Genomic DNA, 15,956 nt, shown 5'->3' on the forward strand with positions numbered 1-15,956 from the left:
GCCCTTTTGTCCCTTCATCCCCACATGTGCCCTCTGACGCACACTCTCACACACACACACACACACACACACACACACACACACACACACACCCCCGTTCCTTCCCAAAGCACCACCCCCAGGTGACCACCCCCATACATATCCTCCTGCCCTGCTGCCTGGGGGCCCCCAGGACCTGCATGCTGCATCCCCTACATCCTGCAGCCCCTTACCCACCTCAATGCACGCACTACTGCCCCTGTACACGCCTCAGTGCATACACTGTGTCCCCTGCACAGACCCTTGATGCCCACATTGCCTCTCCATACACACCCTCCGTGCAAGCACTGCAGGCACCATACTCTGCAGCCCCTATTAATTGTACCCCTGTACACTGCAGCCCCTATATATATACTGCACCCCCTACCCACTGCAGATGCCCCTACCCAGCCCTCCTGTGCTGCCTGGGCTTGCTGCCCCTGCCCTGAGACAACCCCAGGGTGGTGGCATCTCAGCCCCCCAGGTCCTTAGCTCAGGGGGATCACCGTGGGGGGGGTAAATAATGGGGATATTGGTGGGAATGGTGGGGGTGGAGCTTATTGGGGTGGGGCTGGGGTTGGGGGTTAATGTCGGGGTGGGGCTTTTTGGTGGGGGGAGGGCAGGGTTGCCCAGCAAAGCCCCCCCCCCACCACCACCAAAGACTGCCTGGGTGCCAGGGTCCCCACATGGGTGACAGGGAGACAGAGGGCACTCCGAACTACCTCGTTGGGGCTGGGCGGGTGCCTCCTCCTCCCACGTGTGCCCCAGGGTGCCAAAGCAGGTGAGCATGGAGCAGCGCTCACCTCTACCTCAGCGTGGGGGGCTCGGCGGCACTGGCCTGTTCCCCACACTCCCTCCGCAGCTGCGTGACTCCGTGTATCTATTAAAGGAAACGAACTCCTGAACCAAACTTGTGCTGTAGGTGGTGTGCAGGGCGTGGTGCCACCCACCAAGCTCCAGTGCCCAGTCTGGGGATGCAGGACACCCCAACAGCCTGTGATACTCTGGGGTAATACCTGTAGTGCCTGAGGTTTCACGGCCCACTTCATGCTTGCCTCAGCTCAGTTTCTGTGAGCTCTGAGTTGCAAACAAGTATCCCACACCCACCAGAGCTCTCAGAGATGAGGTGGATCAGACTAACTTCAATTGTGCCAGCTAGGCTGTGGGGTTTGCCCCCATGAGCCCCGAGTGGCAGCTCACTCAGAGGTGGGGATCCCATTAGGCTGCACTATGCCAGGGAAGGAAACATGACACTGGAACTGCTGAGTCCATGCCCATGGGGCTGTGAGATTGCACCTGGTGAGGTGCCAGTAGTGCTGGGCCAGCCTGGTACCTGAGCAGTGCCCACAGATGACCATGTGAGCTGGGACGCACACATATGTGGGTGGTTGCTTGTGCTCCCTTGTACAAACTCATGGCATGCATGCTCAGACCATCACACTCATGCTCACACATGGACTTCACACGTGTGCAGCCACCTGTACATTCAAAAGAGTCACAGAGAACTCCCGTGGGGACAGACATTCCAGCCAGATGCAACCACGAAGACTGGTCCGTGGCACCCAAGGGGACAGAAATTCCTGTTTGAGAGTCGCCCCCTGAGGGCAGACTCTGACCCCTGAGCTGGGCACAGCCTGAGCTTCCTGGGGACAGCCACTGCTCCTCAGCTACAGCCCCAGCCCAGGGGACAGCTGCCAGTCCTCCGGGAACTGCCCCAGTCCCTCGGGGACACCACAGCCCAGACTCCCACCGACATCTCCAGCGCAAATTCCCAGGACAAGAGGACGATCCCAGCCCTGACCCCCCAAGCCACCCGGGGAGCGATGTAGCTGTCCAGGGTCCTGCAGCAACGCTGCCGGCTCCGGACCCAGCCTCGGGACACGGGGGTGACAGGGTGGGTGGGGGTGGCACGCTATAAACGTGTGGAGGGCATGGGGATGATACAAAACCCCTGCAGAGGGCCGGTAGTCTGGCCACCGGGGATGGGGGAAGGTTCATGAACAAGGGGGGGTGTGTGTATGTGTGCGGGGGTTGTTTGTGAGTGTACCAAGCAGAGCTGAAGTAGGATTGATGCAACCTTAATTGGGGTCTTGTGTCCCTTTGCACTGCTGTGAAGTGCTGGCCACAGCTCATCGAGCACCGCAGCCCCAGGGAGCCGGCAGGGCATATGCGGACCCACGTCCCCACTCATTACCAGGCTCAGAGGGTGATGTGTGTTTCCATGCTCCCTGGGGAGCTTGGGGACAAAGCTGCTGTCACCTGAGTAACCAGCCGTGATTGATGCCTGCTTCCCCATGTCCTGCAGGGACTGTAATTGAGCAGGAGAGAGAAGGTGGAGGATGACGGGACAATCCAGCCCAGCTGACAGCACTGGATCCCGCTTCAGCACTGGCCTGGGGGCAAGTGGTTGAATCTGTGTGTCCCTGTGGGCTCCAGGGGTGGTGATGTGGTCAAAGGCCTGCTCTCATTCCCGAGGAGCAGGGAACAGACTCCATGTGCTGGGCTGTGGGCAATCAGTGGTGTAGCTGCACCTCTGTTCCAAGGCTTGCAAACTGGGTGGGACTCTAAAGGGTGGATGGGAACAGTCCCAAAAACCCCCAGTGCTCGAAGCCCGGGACTGCCTGAGTTTCTCACCTCAGGATACTGGGTGGTCTGGACCCTCTAGTGCAGACATTTGTGTGTTTGGAGCATTGTCCATCATGCTGGGCCCAGGCCATGATAGAGCTGGTACCCTCTAAGCACAGACCATGGCTGTGTGCACAGCCCCTGCCCCCCCTGCAGCCCCTGGCCCCCCCTGCAGCCCCCAGGTGCTTCTGCTAATGAAGCTGTTTCTATTTGTTGCCTTTGTGGAACAAAGCTTTGCTCTTCCCCTCTGAAGATCCCAGTTATCGATCCCTGGGAAGAAAAGGCAGCACACACAGAGCCTCAGCCTTCTCCTGCTTTCTGAGTGCTCTGCACAGCTCCTGCAGGTGATTTGGGGGGTATAAGGGCTGCTGGGACACTGGGCCACCCCACAGCTCCCTCCTGCATCCTGGTAGGCCTGTACAATGCTCAGTAGGAACATACCTGTAAGGACAATGATCTGTCAGGGCACAGTGGGTTTAGCTTTCAGCAAAGGGCAAAGGGTGGGTTCCCCAAAGCCATCCAGCCCACATTACTAGTGCTGTTAGCAAAGTACCTGCTATTAGCAGGTGGTTTTTATCTAAAAGAGTGGCCTGGAACCTTGACATAGTGTTCCCTGGTGCCTGGGCTATGGCAGTGCAATACCCAGGCCCATGTTCATCCTGGCGCTGCTGAAGTTGTTTGCTCATGGTGGGGTAGTGGCAGGCTGAGCCCTGGGATACAGAGAATGACATCAAAAGTGCTTTGAAAATTCACGGAATCACAGAATCATCAGGGCTGGAAGGGACCACTAGAGATCACCTAGTCCAACACCCCTGACAAAGGCAGGGTCACCTGGAGCAGGTGACACAGGAGCATGTCCAGGTAGAGTTGGAATGTCTCCAGGGAGGGAGACTCTACAATCTCCATAGGCAGCAGTTCCAGCGCTTTGCCAGCCTCTACGTAAAGAAGTTCTTCCTTCTGTTTTAGCTTAGGGCCACTGCTTCTCATCCTGTAACAAGGCACCACTGAAGAGAGCCTGGCACCATCCTCTCTAATACCTGCCTTTGAGATACTTGTATGCATTAATGAGATTCCCTCTCAGTCTTTTCTCCAGACTGAACAGGACCAGCTCCCACAGTCTCTCCTCAGAAAAGAGATGATCCATACCCCAATTCATCTTTGTGACTTTCACTGGACTCTCTCCAGTATCTCCTTGTTTTTCTTGTATTGCGGAGCCCAGAAGGAGCCACTCCAGATGAGCCATCACCAGGGTTGAGCTGAGGGGCAGGATGACCTCCCTGACTGCTGGTCACAGTTTTCCGTAGGATAGAAGCACCCTAGGACACTTCTTGATCTGCACTTGGGCAGATGCTGCTACGTTGAATTAATTTCATCCTTGTCAGAAATCCGTGTAATTGTGAGTGTCAGCTGAAGGCAGTGGCACGGCTGGTGCTGGCTGCACCATTCATTAGTGCTTCTCTTCTTTGCGAGTGTCACCTGTGGCAGTCGATAATAGAAAGGTGAACGCGGGCATACAGGGGCCTGGGGGAAAGCCGGCGGCAGCCTCCTGGATTTCAAAGGGCCTGCATCCACACGGATCGCCACATCAATTCCTTTTAATACATCCGAGCGCCTCTTTCCTGGAGGAACACGCAGGAATGAAGCAGCCATCGACTGCCCTCCCAGGCGGCGGGAGGGCTGCACGCCCCCCTCTGCAGTGCAAATCTTCATCGACCGCCCCACATCCTCTGAGAGGGGCTGCGCTTCGCCAGACGCGGCCTACCCTCCCGTCTCCATAGTAACCGCGGTCCTTAGCAACGTGCCGCCATGGCAACCGCCGGGGCGCGCCGGAAGTGAGGTGCGGCCGCTTCCGCCCGGCACGAAGATGGCTGCAGGCGCTGCGGAGCTGCGGCGTTTGCAGTGGCGGCTGGAGGAGCTGGAGCAGCGCGTCGGCCTCGGCGGCGAGGGCTGCGGGCCGCGGAAGGTGCGGGGGAGGGAGCTGCGGAGAGCGGCCGGGGCCATTTGGTGCAGCCCGGCGAGGCCTGTGGTGCCGCGGCCCGGAGGGGCCTGACAGCCCCGTCCCGTCCCTCTGTATCTGCAGGTGGCGGATGAGCTGGTGAAGGTGCAGGTGGCGCTGAGCAATATTTCCGGCAAGAGAGAGAGGATCAAAATCCTGTTTAAGAAAAGTGAGCGTGTTTTGCGGTAGGGGAGGGATCGCGAAGGGGGGGAGCTCTAAATTGCTTCGCTGCTCTAAACAAAAGTATCTTCCTCACATCTGTTTATTTTGGGCCCTTATATCAATTTATTTGGCATAGAAATAAGTAACTGAGAGAAGTTTTTTTGTTCACTATCCTCCAGCTCAGCAGTCGAAGGTGGGATACGGGCAGCTGCAGTCTTGCAGCTGTTGTTTGCTCACTTTCAATCTGCCCGTGTCAGTGCCAGGATTTGCTCTGCCTGAAATGCAGCCCCTGAAGGCCCTTGGAGCATGAGCTCCTGAAATGAATTCCTGCACACTTGTACTTCTTGGGCATGCTGAAGTAGCTCTGCCCTCTGTGTGTTGTGGGAGCAGCAAAGTTTTACACTCGGTGGGCAGATCTGGGGTGCTGCCTCCAAACTGGGGGGTACTTTGTCCTACAAAGCTGCCTATTGGCTAGGTTTTGCTAGCCAAAACCTAGTTGTTGTTACAGGAGAGGCAGGGAGGATCATTGTAATCCAAGTCTTCAGTGGCTGCTCAGTATAAAAACATAAACCATCTATTTGTGGATGATTTTAAGGACCAGGATGGGGGCCTGTTGGCTGGTTTTGTCCTGAGGGTGGGAGGAAGCAGATTTCACTCACCTTTGGTAATTGTTATCCAGACAAAAAGCAAGAGTTCCAGTTGTCCCTAATGCAGTGGTTTCCTGGTTTGAGGCATTTGTCAGTTCTTGGTCACAGAGCTCCAAAGTCACGTAGAAATTAATGAATCTGGGGAAAAAAAATTAAAAAGTAAAAGGTAGCTAAGTGAGCAGTGTTCAGTAATCTGGTACATAGAGGGAGGGAAAGATGCTCTTGTGAATGTCATAACATCTCCCCTACTTTTTGTCTCCAACCCTGTTTATCCCTCCAGTTGAAGATGTAATAAAATACCTTGACCCCCAGTACATTGACAGGATGGCTGTACCAGACGCTATGAAGTTGCAATTCATTTTGGCAGGTATGGCATGAAACAAGGGGAAGCAGGAGGTTTATGTAGCACTTCAGAAATAAAAAAAAAAAGTGTCCTTTACCTGACATGGATCGGGATGGATTTCTTTTCTTCAATTGTAAAGATGTGGCACGGCACGCCCCGTGGAGGTATCAGAGAGATGGTTTGTACAAGGATGTCTGTCACCCTTGGTGCTCCCTCATGCATAGCCATACTGCAGTTTTATCAGGTCTGATCTCTCCCGTATTGATCATTCACTTTAGCCGTGAATTAATCAAAGGCTGGTAAGAAAAGCTGGAGCTAGAATGGTTCCCTTACCCCACTTCCAGTATTCTCCGGGCTGTGACAAAAAATAGAAGACATTTGGGTGTGTTTTGACATCCCCTAGCCTCATTGTTTTGATCCAAGGAATTTGATCAACTTGTGATGGGATAATCGGTGAATGGAATTCCATGGAATCATTGAATGTTAAGGGGGTGGAAGGGATCTTAAGGATCATCCAGTCCCAACCCACCCTGCCACAGACAGGGACACCTCCCCAGCTATCCCAGGCTGATCAGACCTTCACCCAACCCAGCCTTGGGATGGAGCATCCACAACCTCCTGGGCAACCTGTGCCCAATGTCTCACCACCCTCACAGTGAAGAATTTCTTCCTAATATCCTGCCTAAATTTCCCCTCTTTCAATTTGTACCCATTATTCCTTGTCCTATCATTAGAACTTGGTGGAGATTCTGCTGCACAAAATTGGTGTGAATCAAGACCCAGGGACAAGCAGCACAAAAATGTAAATAAAATAATGAACAAGCTCCCTTCTGTAAAGACAGATCAGCTGGGAAAATTACCACTATTTGTGAAAAGTCAAAACAGTGTTTTTTATTTTCTGATGTTGCTTCTTCCCCCTCACCTAGAGGAACAGGCTATTCCTGCGCGTGCAGCCCTTCTGGAGCAGGTGAAGAACCTCCAGCCCATCTTGGACAGCACCAGTATCCAAGGTATGCACGTTCTTCTGCAAGCTGGAGCTGCAAATGCCACCTGCTAAGCTCTAGCCTGTCCTGCTTGCATTCTTTTCTCTTGAGTCTGAGACTAGAGAAGAGGACATCTTAATGGTGTGAGAGTAAAATGAGTACAAAATTGGTCTGTTCCTGCCTCCTGCTACTTTAGCTTCCCTTACAAGGTCAAGGAGGTGTTAAGAGTAGCTTGTGAAGTTGGCTAGAGACAGCACTGTGACAGAGAGAGTAGAATTTGGCAGGTCATTCCTTCCTGTGAGCTTTTTTACATCCAGAAAATCTCTGTTCCTGGCATAGATAGAGGCACCTTTTTCTGCTATCCAGGTTGTGTACTCCAGTGTGGTTTTTGAGTAGTCCTCACTGTGGGCATCCCTGAGCTCATGCCATGTGCAGGGTAGTTAAGTAGATTTTTTTTAATCCTGTATGAGTTTTTTCTGTAGTGTGGGACACTTGCACTCAGTGAGTGGACTTCTGCCATGCTGTAGTCATGGAGGAGGACTGGGCTTTACTTTGGGAACTATTCCCATGTGCTGTAAAACAACTCAAAGTGATTTCTTCTTTGTGCTTCCAGCGGTTCCTGACCATGCAGCCAAACTGCAGCGGCTCTCACAGATCCACATACAGCAGCAGGTACCATGAAATTCCTATCAATATTACTAGAAGGGCTAGTCACTAGAAGGAACCTTTTGCCAGTGACTGTACTATATTTGTAATTGCTTGAATTGCTCATTTATGGCAGTTTTTTGCAATCAGAATATGGATACTACTGTTTTAAAGAAGTTTAAGTACTCCAAGGGGGAGAAGGAGCCAAGATTTTTGCAAATCAAGTCCAAGTTGGAAATTTGCCTATCATAATCCTGCTAAAAACAGCTTTTAATGACACATAGTAAGTGGCAGTGGGTTTAACCATCTTGAATTCCCCCTTTTACTGAGATATTGAGATGAAGCATTGTGCTCCACCAGTGTCCTACTCTCTGGAACATTGTTGACACTGTCACCCTGTCCCTTCACCCTTTCCCTCCCTGTATGAGCACTCCTCCAGCTGGCAGCACATGGCTTGGGTAGTTCCTAATGGTCACTTTCAGCATTTTGCTATCAGTTTCCGTTTTGGAGCAAGCAGAGCCTGGATATTGAGGAGAGGCAGGCAGCAGGACAAGCCAGGGGGCTTTGGTGCTTCATGGGACCAGTGTTTGTGGCCTTTCTTTTGATTGTGGAAACCTGTCCAGCTACAATAAGCACCCACAGCCAGGGTCTGAGCACTGATCTCAGTGCTGGCCTTGGATGAGTTTCCTGCCATGCTGTCTGTCAGGAACTGGAAAGGGAGAGATGTCCTTCACCTTATGTATTGCTCATGCACTGCCACTCCCCTCTTTGCAGGAGAAGCGTCATGATCTCACTGACAGTGTCAAAACACTCCTTGAGGATTACAACAAAATGGTATCCTTTGAACTTCAGGCCTGGAGCAGCTGAACTGACCTCTTACCCCTGGGCTGATCCTGTCGGATCTCCAGCCCTGGGCTTAACAGGGCTGTGTGATGAGGGCTTTCTGATGTGGTGACACCTCTGTCCCTGTCCTGGCTGCGTAGGACCCCAGTGCTGAGGCGTATTCAAAAACCACAGTGGGTAGGGAGGCTGTGTATAAGACCCTTGCATGGCAGTGGTATGTGGTGTTCACAAGTGCCTCCTGGACTCTGGTTGGAGTTTGGTGCTGTGCAGTGGCTCAACCACTGGGTGGATTGAATCCATGTAGGCTCTCAACAGCCTGGTGCCCTGGGCCTCTCCCGAGGAATCAGGATTGTAATGGTGCTGTCAGGATGCTCTGACCTGGGTTTCTTCCTCACAGTTTCAGCATTTTTTTCCTTAAGTGTCATGTCCAGACCCTACTTCTCTCCAAGCAGTTTGTGCAGTGGAATGAAATCCTGACACGTCTGGAAGCAGCCAAGCAAGCCAAACCTGTGGCAGAGTGATGGCAGAGCTGGGAGCAAAGCGTTCCCAGGGACCCTGTGGCACAGCTTGCATCCCACTGGTCCCAGTTCCTTCCTGCTTGGTGTGAGCATGCTGGAGTGACATAGCAGGATCCTTGGGCGCCCAGCTCTGCACAGAGCAGTGCCAGCCTCCAGTCAAAGCTACATTGCTCTTTTTTCTGCCACTGTTTGCAATTCTTTTACTTCTCTGAAATTCATCTTGGTTTTAACTTACTTTAAAACCCCATTCTGTGCTGACTGTGGTGGATCATAATAAAGTCCTGGAATGCTAAATGGGTTGTCTGCCTCTCCCTGGGTGTGAGGACTGCTCCTGGCACAGACTGGAAAATTTCGTCCAGGCAGTGATCTCTTGGCAGCCTCCAGGGGTTGGCCAGTGGTTCCTTTCAGCCTTAGGCCGAGGACAGGTAAATTCCTTCCAGTCCCACAGTCTTCCTTAGACAGTGCTCTGCACTCTTCCTGTTTGTGTGAGTTGTCTGTGCCCAGGGGAATCTGCTCTCATGGAACTTTCCTGCCTTGCTGTTTTCCCATCTCTGCGCTGAGAGAAGGTAGCAGCTTTTGCCTTTATTCTCCCTCTGCTTTTCTGAAGCTGCAATAGCCCTTGCCGGCCCTTTCCAGAGAGGGGCACAAGCTATGCCTTGCCTGGTCCGGCCATAGCATGGAGTTTCTAAGGCCGTGCTTTTGTAAGGGTCTCGAACCCTTCAGGTTGGTGAGACACTGCCCAGCTGAATGTGATCTGCGAGTCCTGCGGGAGCGGGGCAGGATCCCCACAGGAAGTCCCGAAGAGCTTGCTGGTCCCGGTACTCTCCCTGATCAGCAACCGCGCTGGTTGTCAAACCAGAGTGGGAATGCAGGCCTGCAGAAAAGCCCCGCTCCCTCTGTCTGCCTGGGGGGGCTCATGGAAGGGTGGGAGCTCACGCACAGGGACACCGCGTCTGCTCCCTTGGCCGGGAGAGCTGGATGCGCCGGTGGGCGGAGCCCGCTGCTCGCCCCGCCCAGTCAGGTGATTGATGGGTGCGGGCCCCATGTCGAGCCCCGCCCACCAGCCTCGCGCTTGCGCGCTCCCGGCGCCGGCCGCCATCTTGTGTCGAAGGGCCCGCTGAGGGTGCCGCAGGTGAGCGAGAGTCCCGCACGGCGCACCGGGGCATCCCAGACTCCCACCCCAGCATTCCCGCATCTCACCGCGGTGGCCTGGCTCCCCCCGGGCCGCGGCCCGGCCTCTCGGGCCTCCTGGCACCCATGGCGGCGGCGCTTGTGTGTGGGTGAGGGCCTCGTGTTCTCCCAGGGTTCGGAGCGGGGCCGCCGCGCTGCCGTGTCCGTGAGGGGAATGAGGTGCGGGGTGCAGGGTCTGGGCGCAGCGGGACTCAGGAGTCTGCGGGTAACAAAGTACTGCGATCTTCAGCTCCTTGGGCTGTGCGGTGGGGACGTGGAGTGCCCTGCACAGGGTCAAGCGGACTTAGGTCAGGATGGCGCCTGCCTTGGCAGAGATGGCAGCTGTGAGACCTGGCCTCTCTGTCTTTCCCTAGAGAGAACTTTTTTTTTATATTCCTGCAACCCCTAGCTTGCCATCTCCCTTTTGGGATGCACTGCTTTACCCTCAACTGGACTGGCCGTGTCCCCATGAGCCTGCTTCTGTAACACGAGGTGCTGCATGTGAACTGTGCTTGAATTCATCTTGTGCATGTTCTAGTGCAGCATCCCGGGGTGCTGTTCTTAGTCACCCCAGCTCACTTGTTTGTTCTGTGTTCTCTTGAGATACAGCAGTCATGTCACTCTGCTTAGGCCCACAACATTAATGATGTTTTTTTCACAGCCTGCCTGCCAAGGCTCAGGCTGCCCTGTGGTAACATTTATACTGTAGGTAGGTCCTTATGAGGACTGGGCTAATCTTTTGGTTGTATCCAAAAAGGATATCTTTTCCAGATATCCAGCCGTGATAGTTCAGAGTGGCCTTCAGAGGAAAGGCTATAGATAACTGTAGTGAGAATTTCTTTGTGCAGCAGTTAAAGTGGGCTGGGTGTTCATGGGTCTGTTTTCCTTTTTAGCACTGCAGAATGGAGAACTATAAGAAGACCAAAATCGTGGAGAAACCTTGTCCTCCTCCTTTCACTGATCTGCCTGCTGATATTATTGAAATGAAGGTGAAGGATGGGAGCAAAATTAGGAATCTGATGGGCTATGCCATGAGTAAGATGGAGCAGGACTCAGTGAGACAGATTCTTTTCACTGGCTCAGGCAAGGCCGTCAGCAAGACCATCACCTGTGTGGAAATCATGAAACGAAGGCTCAAGGAGCTGCACCAGATCACCAAAGTGCTCTTCAAACAGATTGAAGAAATCTGGGAACCCATTGTGCCTGAGGCCGGCCTTGATGCCCTGACAGTGAAGAGAAACATTCCTGCCATATGTGTCCTACTGAGCAAAGATGCCCTGGATCCTCAGGAGCCTGGGTACCAGGCCCCAGGATCTTTCGATGCCTTCTGGACTGAGACACTGAAAGCAGAATCTCAGGGACAGATGAAGAGGAAGCAGGGTGGAGGCCGGGGAGCTGGCAGCACAGGAAAGCACCCTCGCTCCACCAGGGGAATGCCGGGAGGGCCCTGAGGCAGCAGCTTCACACATGGTTCGGGGGAGCTGCAGAAACCAGCCCGGGGCTGTGGCTGCACAGCTGCTGCTGAACACAGAAGGGCTCACAGAGGTGTGAGGGGAGGGCAGGAGGAGCGGACTGTTATAACTGGCTGTGATTGCAGCTGTCTGAAAATGTGTTTTGACAAGTTTCTGTGCCAGAGGCTGCTGGGCTGTACTCCTTGGGGGTTTGTGGGAGATAGCAATTGCCTCTGCTTGAGCAAGAACTGTTGGTATGCTGTCAGTGAGCCCCAGCGAAGGGCTGCTAGCCCATCGAGGTGCCCAGGGGTGCAGCAGCCTGGGCAGTGGGACAGACACATGCCTGTGTGCCAGGTGCAGGTTGCTGTGACCAGTACAAAGGGGAGACAGGACCTGATGTGGAATCCCCAGGCAGCTGCCAGCATTGCTTGGGCTCATGAGCAAGCAGACAGCAGGACACAGGGCTGGGCCAGCCATTTCTGTGCCTGAAGAGTTCTGCTGAACCTGTCGGGGGAGTAGATTGTAGGACTGCCAGGACACAGCTCCATCTGGCATCATCTGCACGTAGCTCCCTTTGGAGCTGGCAGTTGTGGTCCTCTCTCCAGACAGACAGCAGTCGAGTCGTGTTGTAACCAGCCTGAAATTATGTGGCTCTGCGGCTTTCCTGGGGTGGTGGTAATGGAAAGCTCCAAAGGATCCTGTTCTTTCCCCTTTCTGCTCCTTGATAATGCACAACGATGGCTTTAAAATAAAGGTGTAACTTCATGTAACTTGGAAATCTGTCATGTCTTCCTCATCCCACTGGAGGTCACCCTGTAAGCATTGGTGGTGGGGCTGCGGCTGCTGGCTGAACCTCTGCTGTTCCAGCCCTCCTGCTGCTCTGCGTTTGTTCGTCTCATGACTGTAAATGGACCCAAATCCAAGGGGAGATTAATACCGAAATATTAACCTCCTTTCACATCCAAAATAGATATGAGTTTTGGATTTTTTTTTTCTGTGAAGCTTTTTGCTATTTTTTCCCCTCTTAAACTGGCTGGAACTGCAGCCTGGAAAAGATTCATCCTGAGCTCTGTTGAGAGGCAAAGGAAGGATCATCTTTTCTTGTGCAGTAGTTTCCTTCCTGGAGCAGGTCTGGTGAGTAATTCTGGGCTGGAGAGAAGGACTGCTCCTGTGACAGGCTGAGCTCTTACCTGAACAGCCCATGCTCACACGGTGTCCTGGGCATTCCCTGTCCTGTTGGCTCTTCCCGTGTCACTGCTTGAGCAGTGAGCTCCAGCTGGACCCAGCACTCTGCACTGTAGTTAAAGGGTAACAGTACAAGCATTGGAAGAAGAGATTTTACCTCAGTGAGGGGGAGCAGCAGAGGTGCAACCAGACAAGACTCCACCAGCCTGCGTGGCGCACAGACGCCTGCCTCGCATCCGAAACGAGCACCCAGTGGAGCCAGGACTGTGCCAGGCTTACACGCCTCCTCCTCCCCTTCTGGAGGTCTCGCTGCTTTCTGCCCCACTGCTTGTAGGTAGTCAGGGGAATGCTTGGACCTGTGCTAGCAGATGTGAGTCCTGGGGATGGGGCAGAGTTAATCTCTTTATCTTTGTGCTGTTCCCAGCTGCTGCTCCCTTATATCTAAGAAGGAGACTGCTTTTCTTGACTAATTAGCAGATTAGCCGCAAATGCCAAGGAAGATGCTCCAGTGTCTGATCAGATGGCTTCTGACATTTCAACTGGCAATGTGTCTGTGTTTACTCAAAACACCCTCTTGGAAGAGAGCTGAGAGCCAGACCCTCAGGCAGCCTGTGTAACCCTCCCTCATGGCTGTGGCACGTTTAAAGCCTCTTCATCAAAGCTACAAAGCAATTGTTATTCTTGTTTCACTGGAAGTTATCCTCAGCTGACTTGGTGTCTCTCCCTTTAGGACGGAGCTACACCCGACCCTCACACCCGTGGGTTCAGGTCAGCTGAGAGATGGAGAGATGTCCCAGCTCCCTTATAGCTCTACCCTTCACCTATCCATCCGGCTGCCTCTTCTCCCATGGAGACATGCTGTGTGGGGATGCCACAGACCCTGGTGTCACTGCTGTGCATCTGCGTCACCCGGCATATGTGGGGCTTGGATGTGGGTTTTCAGAGCAACTGCAGGTGCTGGTCCCTGCAGGTCTCCACGAAGCACCCCAAGGGCCCCTACAGCCCCTCTTTTCTCTCAGCTATTTCCTGGATCTGTGTCCTTCAGTAGGAGTATCCAATCCTTGGGGTGATGCCCCACACGAGCGCTTCACAGGCTCCAATGCCCTTTTGGAAGCTGGCAGCTATGCATAGGGTCAGGCTGCCCTGTACCTCAGTTTTGCCACCAACAGGACCTGGGCAAGCCGGCTGTGCCAGTGAGGCTGATCTTGCTCATTTTCCCCAGGTCCTGATTTTCCCTCCTCTCCCTGTGTTATCATGCGGTCTAAACAAACCCTTACCTGGCTGTAGCTCCTGTGACCCGGGAAGGACCTCAGCCCAGCCCTGGCAAGTCCATCCTCAGCATCCTCAAGCCCCGATGTGTGTGGGACCAGGTGCACATGTGTTCGTGTGTGTGTGTGTGCAGGACCAGGGCAGGCAGCAGCAGGGAGAGCCAGCCGGTGGCCCCAGGGCAGGGCAGGCGGGAGGGCAGCACCGGGACCAGTACGGGCAGTAATGGTGACAGTACCGGGGTCAGTAATGGTGACAATACCGGTAACAGTACCGTGACAGTACCGCTGGCAGTACCGGGGCAGTACCGTTGCAGTACCTCCGACAGTACCGTGACAGTACCGCTAACAGTACCGGGTCAGTACCGAGTCAGTACCGCTGGCAGTACCGGGGCAGTACCGCTGACAGTACCGGGTCAGTACCGGGCCGACTCCCGGCCCGGGCCGGCAGAGCGCGCGCTGCCCGGCGTTGTCCCCCCACCCGCCGCTCACGTGGGAGCCAGGCGAGGGGGCGTGTCCCGAGCGGTGCGTTCGGCCAATAGCAGGCGGAGGGCGGAGGGGGTGACCAATGGCGGCGCGGGGGCGGAGCCCCAGCAGAGCCCGCCCCCCCGATGCCGGCGGGAGGGCGCGGGCGGCGCGCGGGGCTGCGGCACCCACGGGCGGCCGCGCCGGGACCGCGCCGGCTCCGAGCGCTCCGCGGGGCCGCGCCGGGGCCGCTCCGTCCCGGGACCCCGCGCCACCAGCCCGCTCCGAGAGGGGCCCCGGCCCCGGCAGCGCCGCCCGCCCTCCCGCCGGCACCGGGGTCCCGGCAGTAGCCGGGAAAAAGCGGATGCAGGTGGGTAATGCCGCGGCCCCGCGGCGGGAGGGCGGAGTTGGTGGGACCTGTTGCTGCCCGGTTCCGGGGGCTCCGCGGTTGTCCCGCTCTGCGGCGGGGGGGGGGTCAGAGGCTCCGGGGAACGCCGCAGCCGTGGCTCTGCCCGACCCCCGTAAAAAGCATAACGGGGGGCTGCCCCGTCCCCCCGCCTGCTGCCGCCCGGCCCCGTTCTGGATGCGGGACCTCGCAGCTGCGTCCCGCCGGCCGGAAGAGGAGTTGGAGGTGGCGAGGGGATCGGAGCGGGACCAGGGCTATCCGGAGCCACCCGAAGTGCACGGGGAGGAGCGTTTGGGCCGGGATGAGGTGATGAGTCTCCCACTCTGGACACCTGCAGCTTGGTGCCCATGCAGAGGATGAAGGGCAGAGCTAGGGCTGGAAAGTGGTGCTGCAAATGTCCCCCAACCAGACCTGGGAGCTGCTGCAGCCTTCGAACTCCAGCGAAGCCCCGGGGGCTCTGGGGTGGCTGTCCCCTGGCATCCGCACAGCCCACCCTTCATGCCCACGGTGACGGTGTCTTTCTGTCTTCTAGGTGCTGGAGGGAGAACAGTGATCCCTGTGTCCTCACTGCCCTGCCGGGGGAGGGGAAGCTGAGAGAAAGCTTCCCTGTGGTGTGGTGCATCCCGGGACACAGCTGTGAGCAGCCGAACTGACAGGGCAACACTGTCCTGCTGCCGGCCCGGCCCCATCCCACCGCCAGCACCACGCCATCCCCTTTGTCCCCTGCCAATGCCAGCAGGTGGAGGCTGCATGCTCGATCACTGCCCCGGCATCCCAAACGTGAGACTGGGCTGTGTGCCCCACCGATTCCTGCGGGACAGCGGCCATGGCGGCTGCTCTTTCCACTGGAGCGATCGTGGCAATTTCTTTTAACTGTGTCATCGCGTTGCTCATCCTCATCCTCTTCCTCATCCTCTGCAAAGCCTGCAGGACCCCCTCATGTCCTAAGAAGACCCCGGCTTCTGATGTGGATGAGTCAAGGAATGAAGAGAAGTACCTGCTGCAGCCCTGATCTCCCTGGGGACTGGGGTATCCGAAGGGGTTGTGCCAGACTGGATGCCTGTGCTACAACTTGAATGCTGGACCAGGCATGATGAAAGCTGAGGCGACACCCAACTGCTTGCAGGGGTTGTGACAGGGGGGCACAGTCCTTTGCCTTTGTGGTTTTGGTGTGTGAAGTTCCTGCGAGTGCCCACAGTGATGATGGGGGTAGAGAGACAACTAATGGGGATAT

The 15,956-nt window shown here is 55.4% G+C and overlaps 3 protein-coding genes across 8 annotated transcripts; all 3 read left to right on the forward strand.

The window, feature by feature from the left end:
* The first annotated feature begins 4,468 nt into the window (after window positions 1-4,468).
* DCTN3 (dynactin subunit 3) lies at window positions 4,469-9,048 on the forward strand. 2 transcript variants are annotated; one of them, XM_062513317.1, is made up of 7 exons: window positions 4,469-4,606; window positions 4,724-4,808; window positions 5,729-5,815; window positions 6,718-6,801; window positions 7,388-7,446; window positions 8,194-8,253; window positions 8,694-9,048. In XM_062513317.1, the coding sequence occupies exons 1-7, from the start codon at window positions 4,508-4,510 to the stop codon at window positions 8,781-8,783; spliced, it is 564 nt and encodes a 187-aa protein (XP_062369301.1). In that variant the 5' UTR covers window positions 4,469-4,507; the 3' UTR covers window positions 8,784-9,048. The 2 variants fall into 2 exon arrangements, with proteins under 2 accessions (XP_062369301.1, XP_062369300.1); XM_062513316.1 differs by lacking the exon at window positions 6,718-6,801 and having other exon boundaries at window positions 4,508-4,606.
* An 820-nt stretch (window positions 9,049-9,868) lies between these two features.
* RPP25L (ribonuclease P/MRP subunit p25 like) lies at window positions 9,869-12,171 on the forward strand. 5 transcript variants are annotated; one of them, XM_062513180.1, is made up of 2 exons: window positions 9,869-9,912; window positions 10,844-12,171. In XM_062513180.1, exon 2 carries the CDS (start codon window positions 10,853-10,855, stop codon window positions 11,399-11,401), a length of 549 nt encoding a protein of 182 aa, XP_062369164.1. In that variant the 5' UTR covers window positions 9,869-9,912; window positions 10,844-10,852; the 3' UTR covers window positions 11,402-12,171. The 5 variants fall into 5 exon arrangements, with proteins under 5 accessions (XP_062369164.1, XP_062369167.1, XP_062369166.1 ...); XM_062513183.1 differs by lacking the exon at window positions 9,869-9,912 and adding an exon at window positions 10,024-10,060; XM_062513182.1 differs by lacking the exon at window positions 9,869-9,912 and adding an exon at window positions 10,075-10,130.
* Window positions 12,172-15,452: 3,281 nt separating this feature from the next.
* Window positions 15,453-15,734, forward strand: ENHO (energy homeostasis associated). Its single transcript, XM_062512747.1, has one exon. It carries the CDS (start codon window positions 15,549-15,551, stop codon window positions 15,732-15,734), a length of 186 nt encoding a protein of 61 aa, XP_062368731.1. The 5' UTR covers window positions 15,453-15,548.
* The last annotated feature ends 222 nt before the right edge of the window (window positions 15,735-15,956 follow it).

The sequence above is a fragment of the Cinclus cinclus genome, chromosome Z, assembly GCF_963662255.1.
Source record: "Cinclus cinclus chromosome Z, bCinCin1.1, whole genome shotgun sequence".
Lineage (NCBI taxonomy): Eukaryota > Metazoa > Chordata > Aves > Passeriformes > Cinclidae > Cinclus > Cinclus cinclus.

Bases quoted from the DNA above. Each gene is read 5' to 3' on its own strand.
- RPP25L (XM_062513180.1), top strand. From the start codon at position 10,853: ATGGAGAACTATAAGAAGACCAAAATCGTGGAGAAACCTTGTCCTCCT.
- DCTN3 (XM_062513317.1), top strand. From the start codon at position 4,508: ATGGCTGCAGGCGCTGCGGAGCTGCGGCGTTTGCAGTGGCGGCTGGAG. The intron at 7,447-8,193 runs GTACCATGAAAT...CCCTCTTTGCAG, and splicing joins AGATCCACATACAGCAGCAG to GAGAAGCGTCATGATCTCAC. The intron at 8,254-8,693 runs GTATCCTTTGAA...TGTCATGTCCAG, and splicing joins TTGAGGATTACAACAAAATG to ACCCTACTTCTCTCCAAGCA.
- ENHO (XM_062512747.1), top strand. From the start codon at position 15,549: ATGGCGGCTGCTCTTTCCACTGGAGCGATCGTGGCAATTTCTTTTAAC.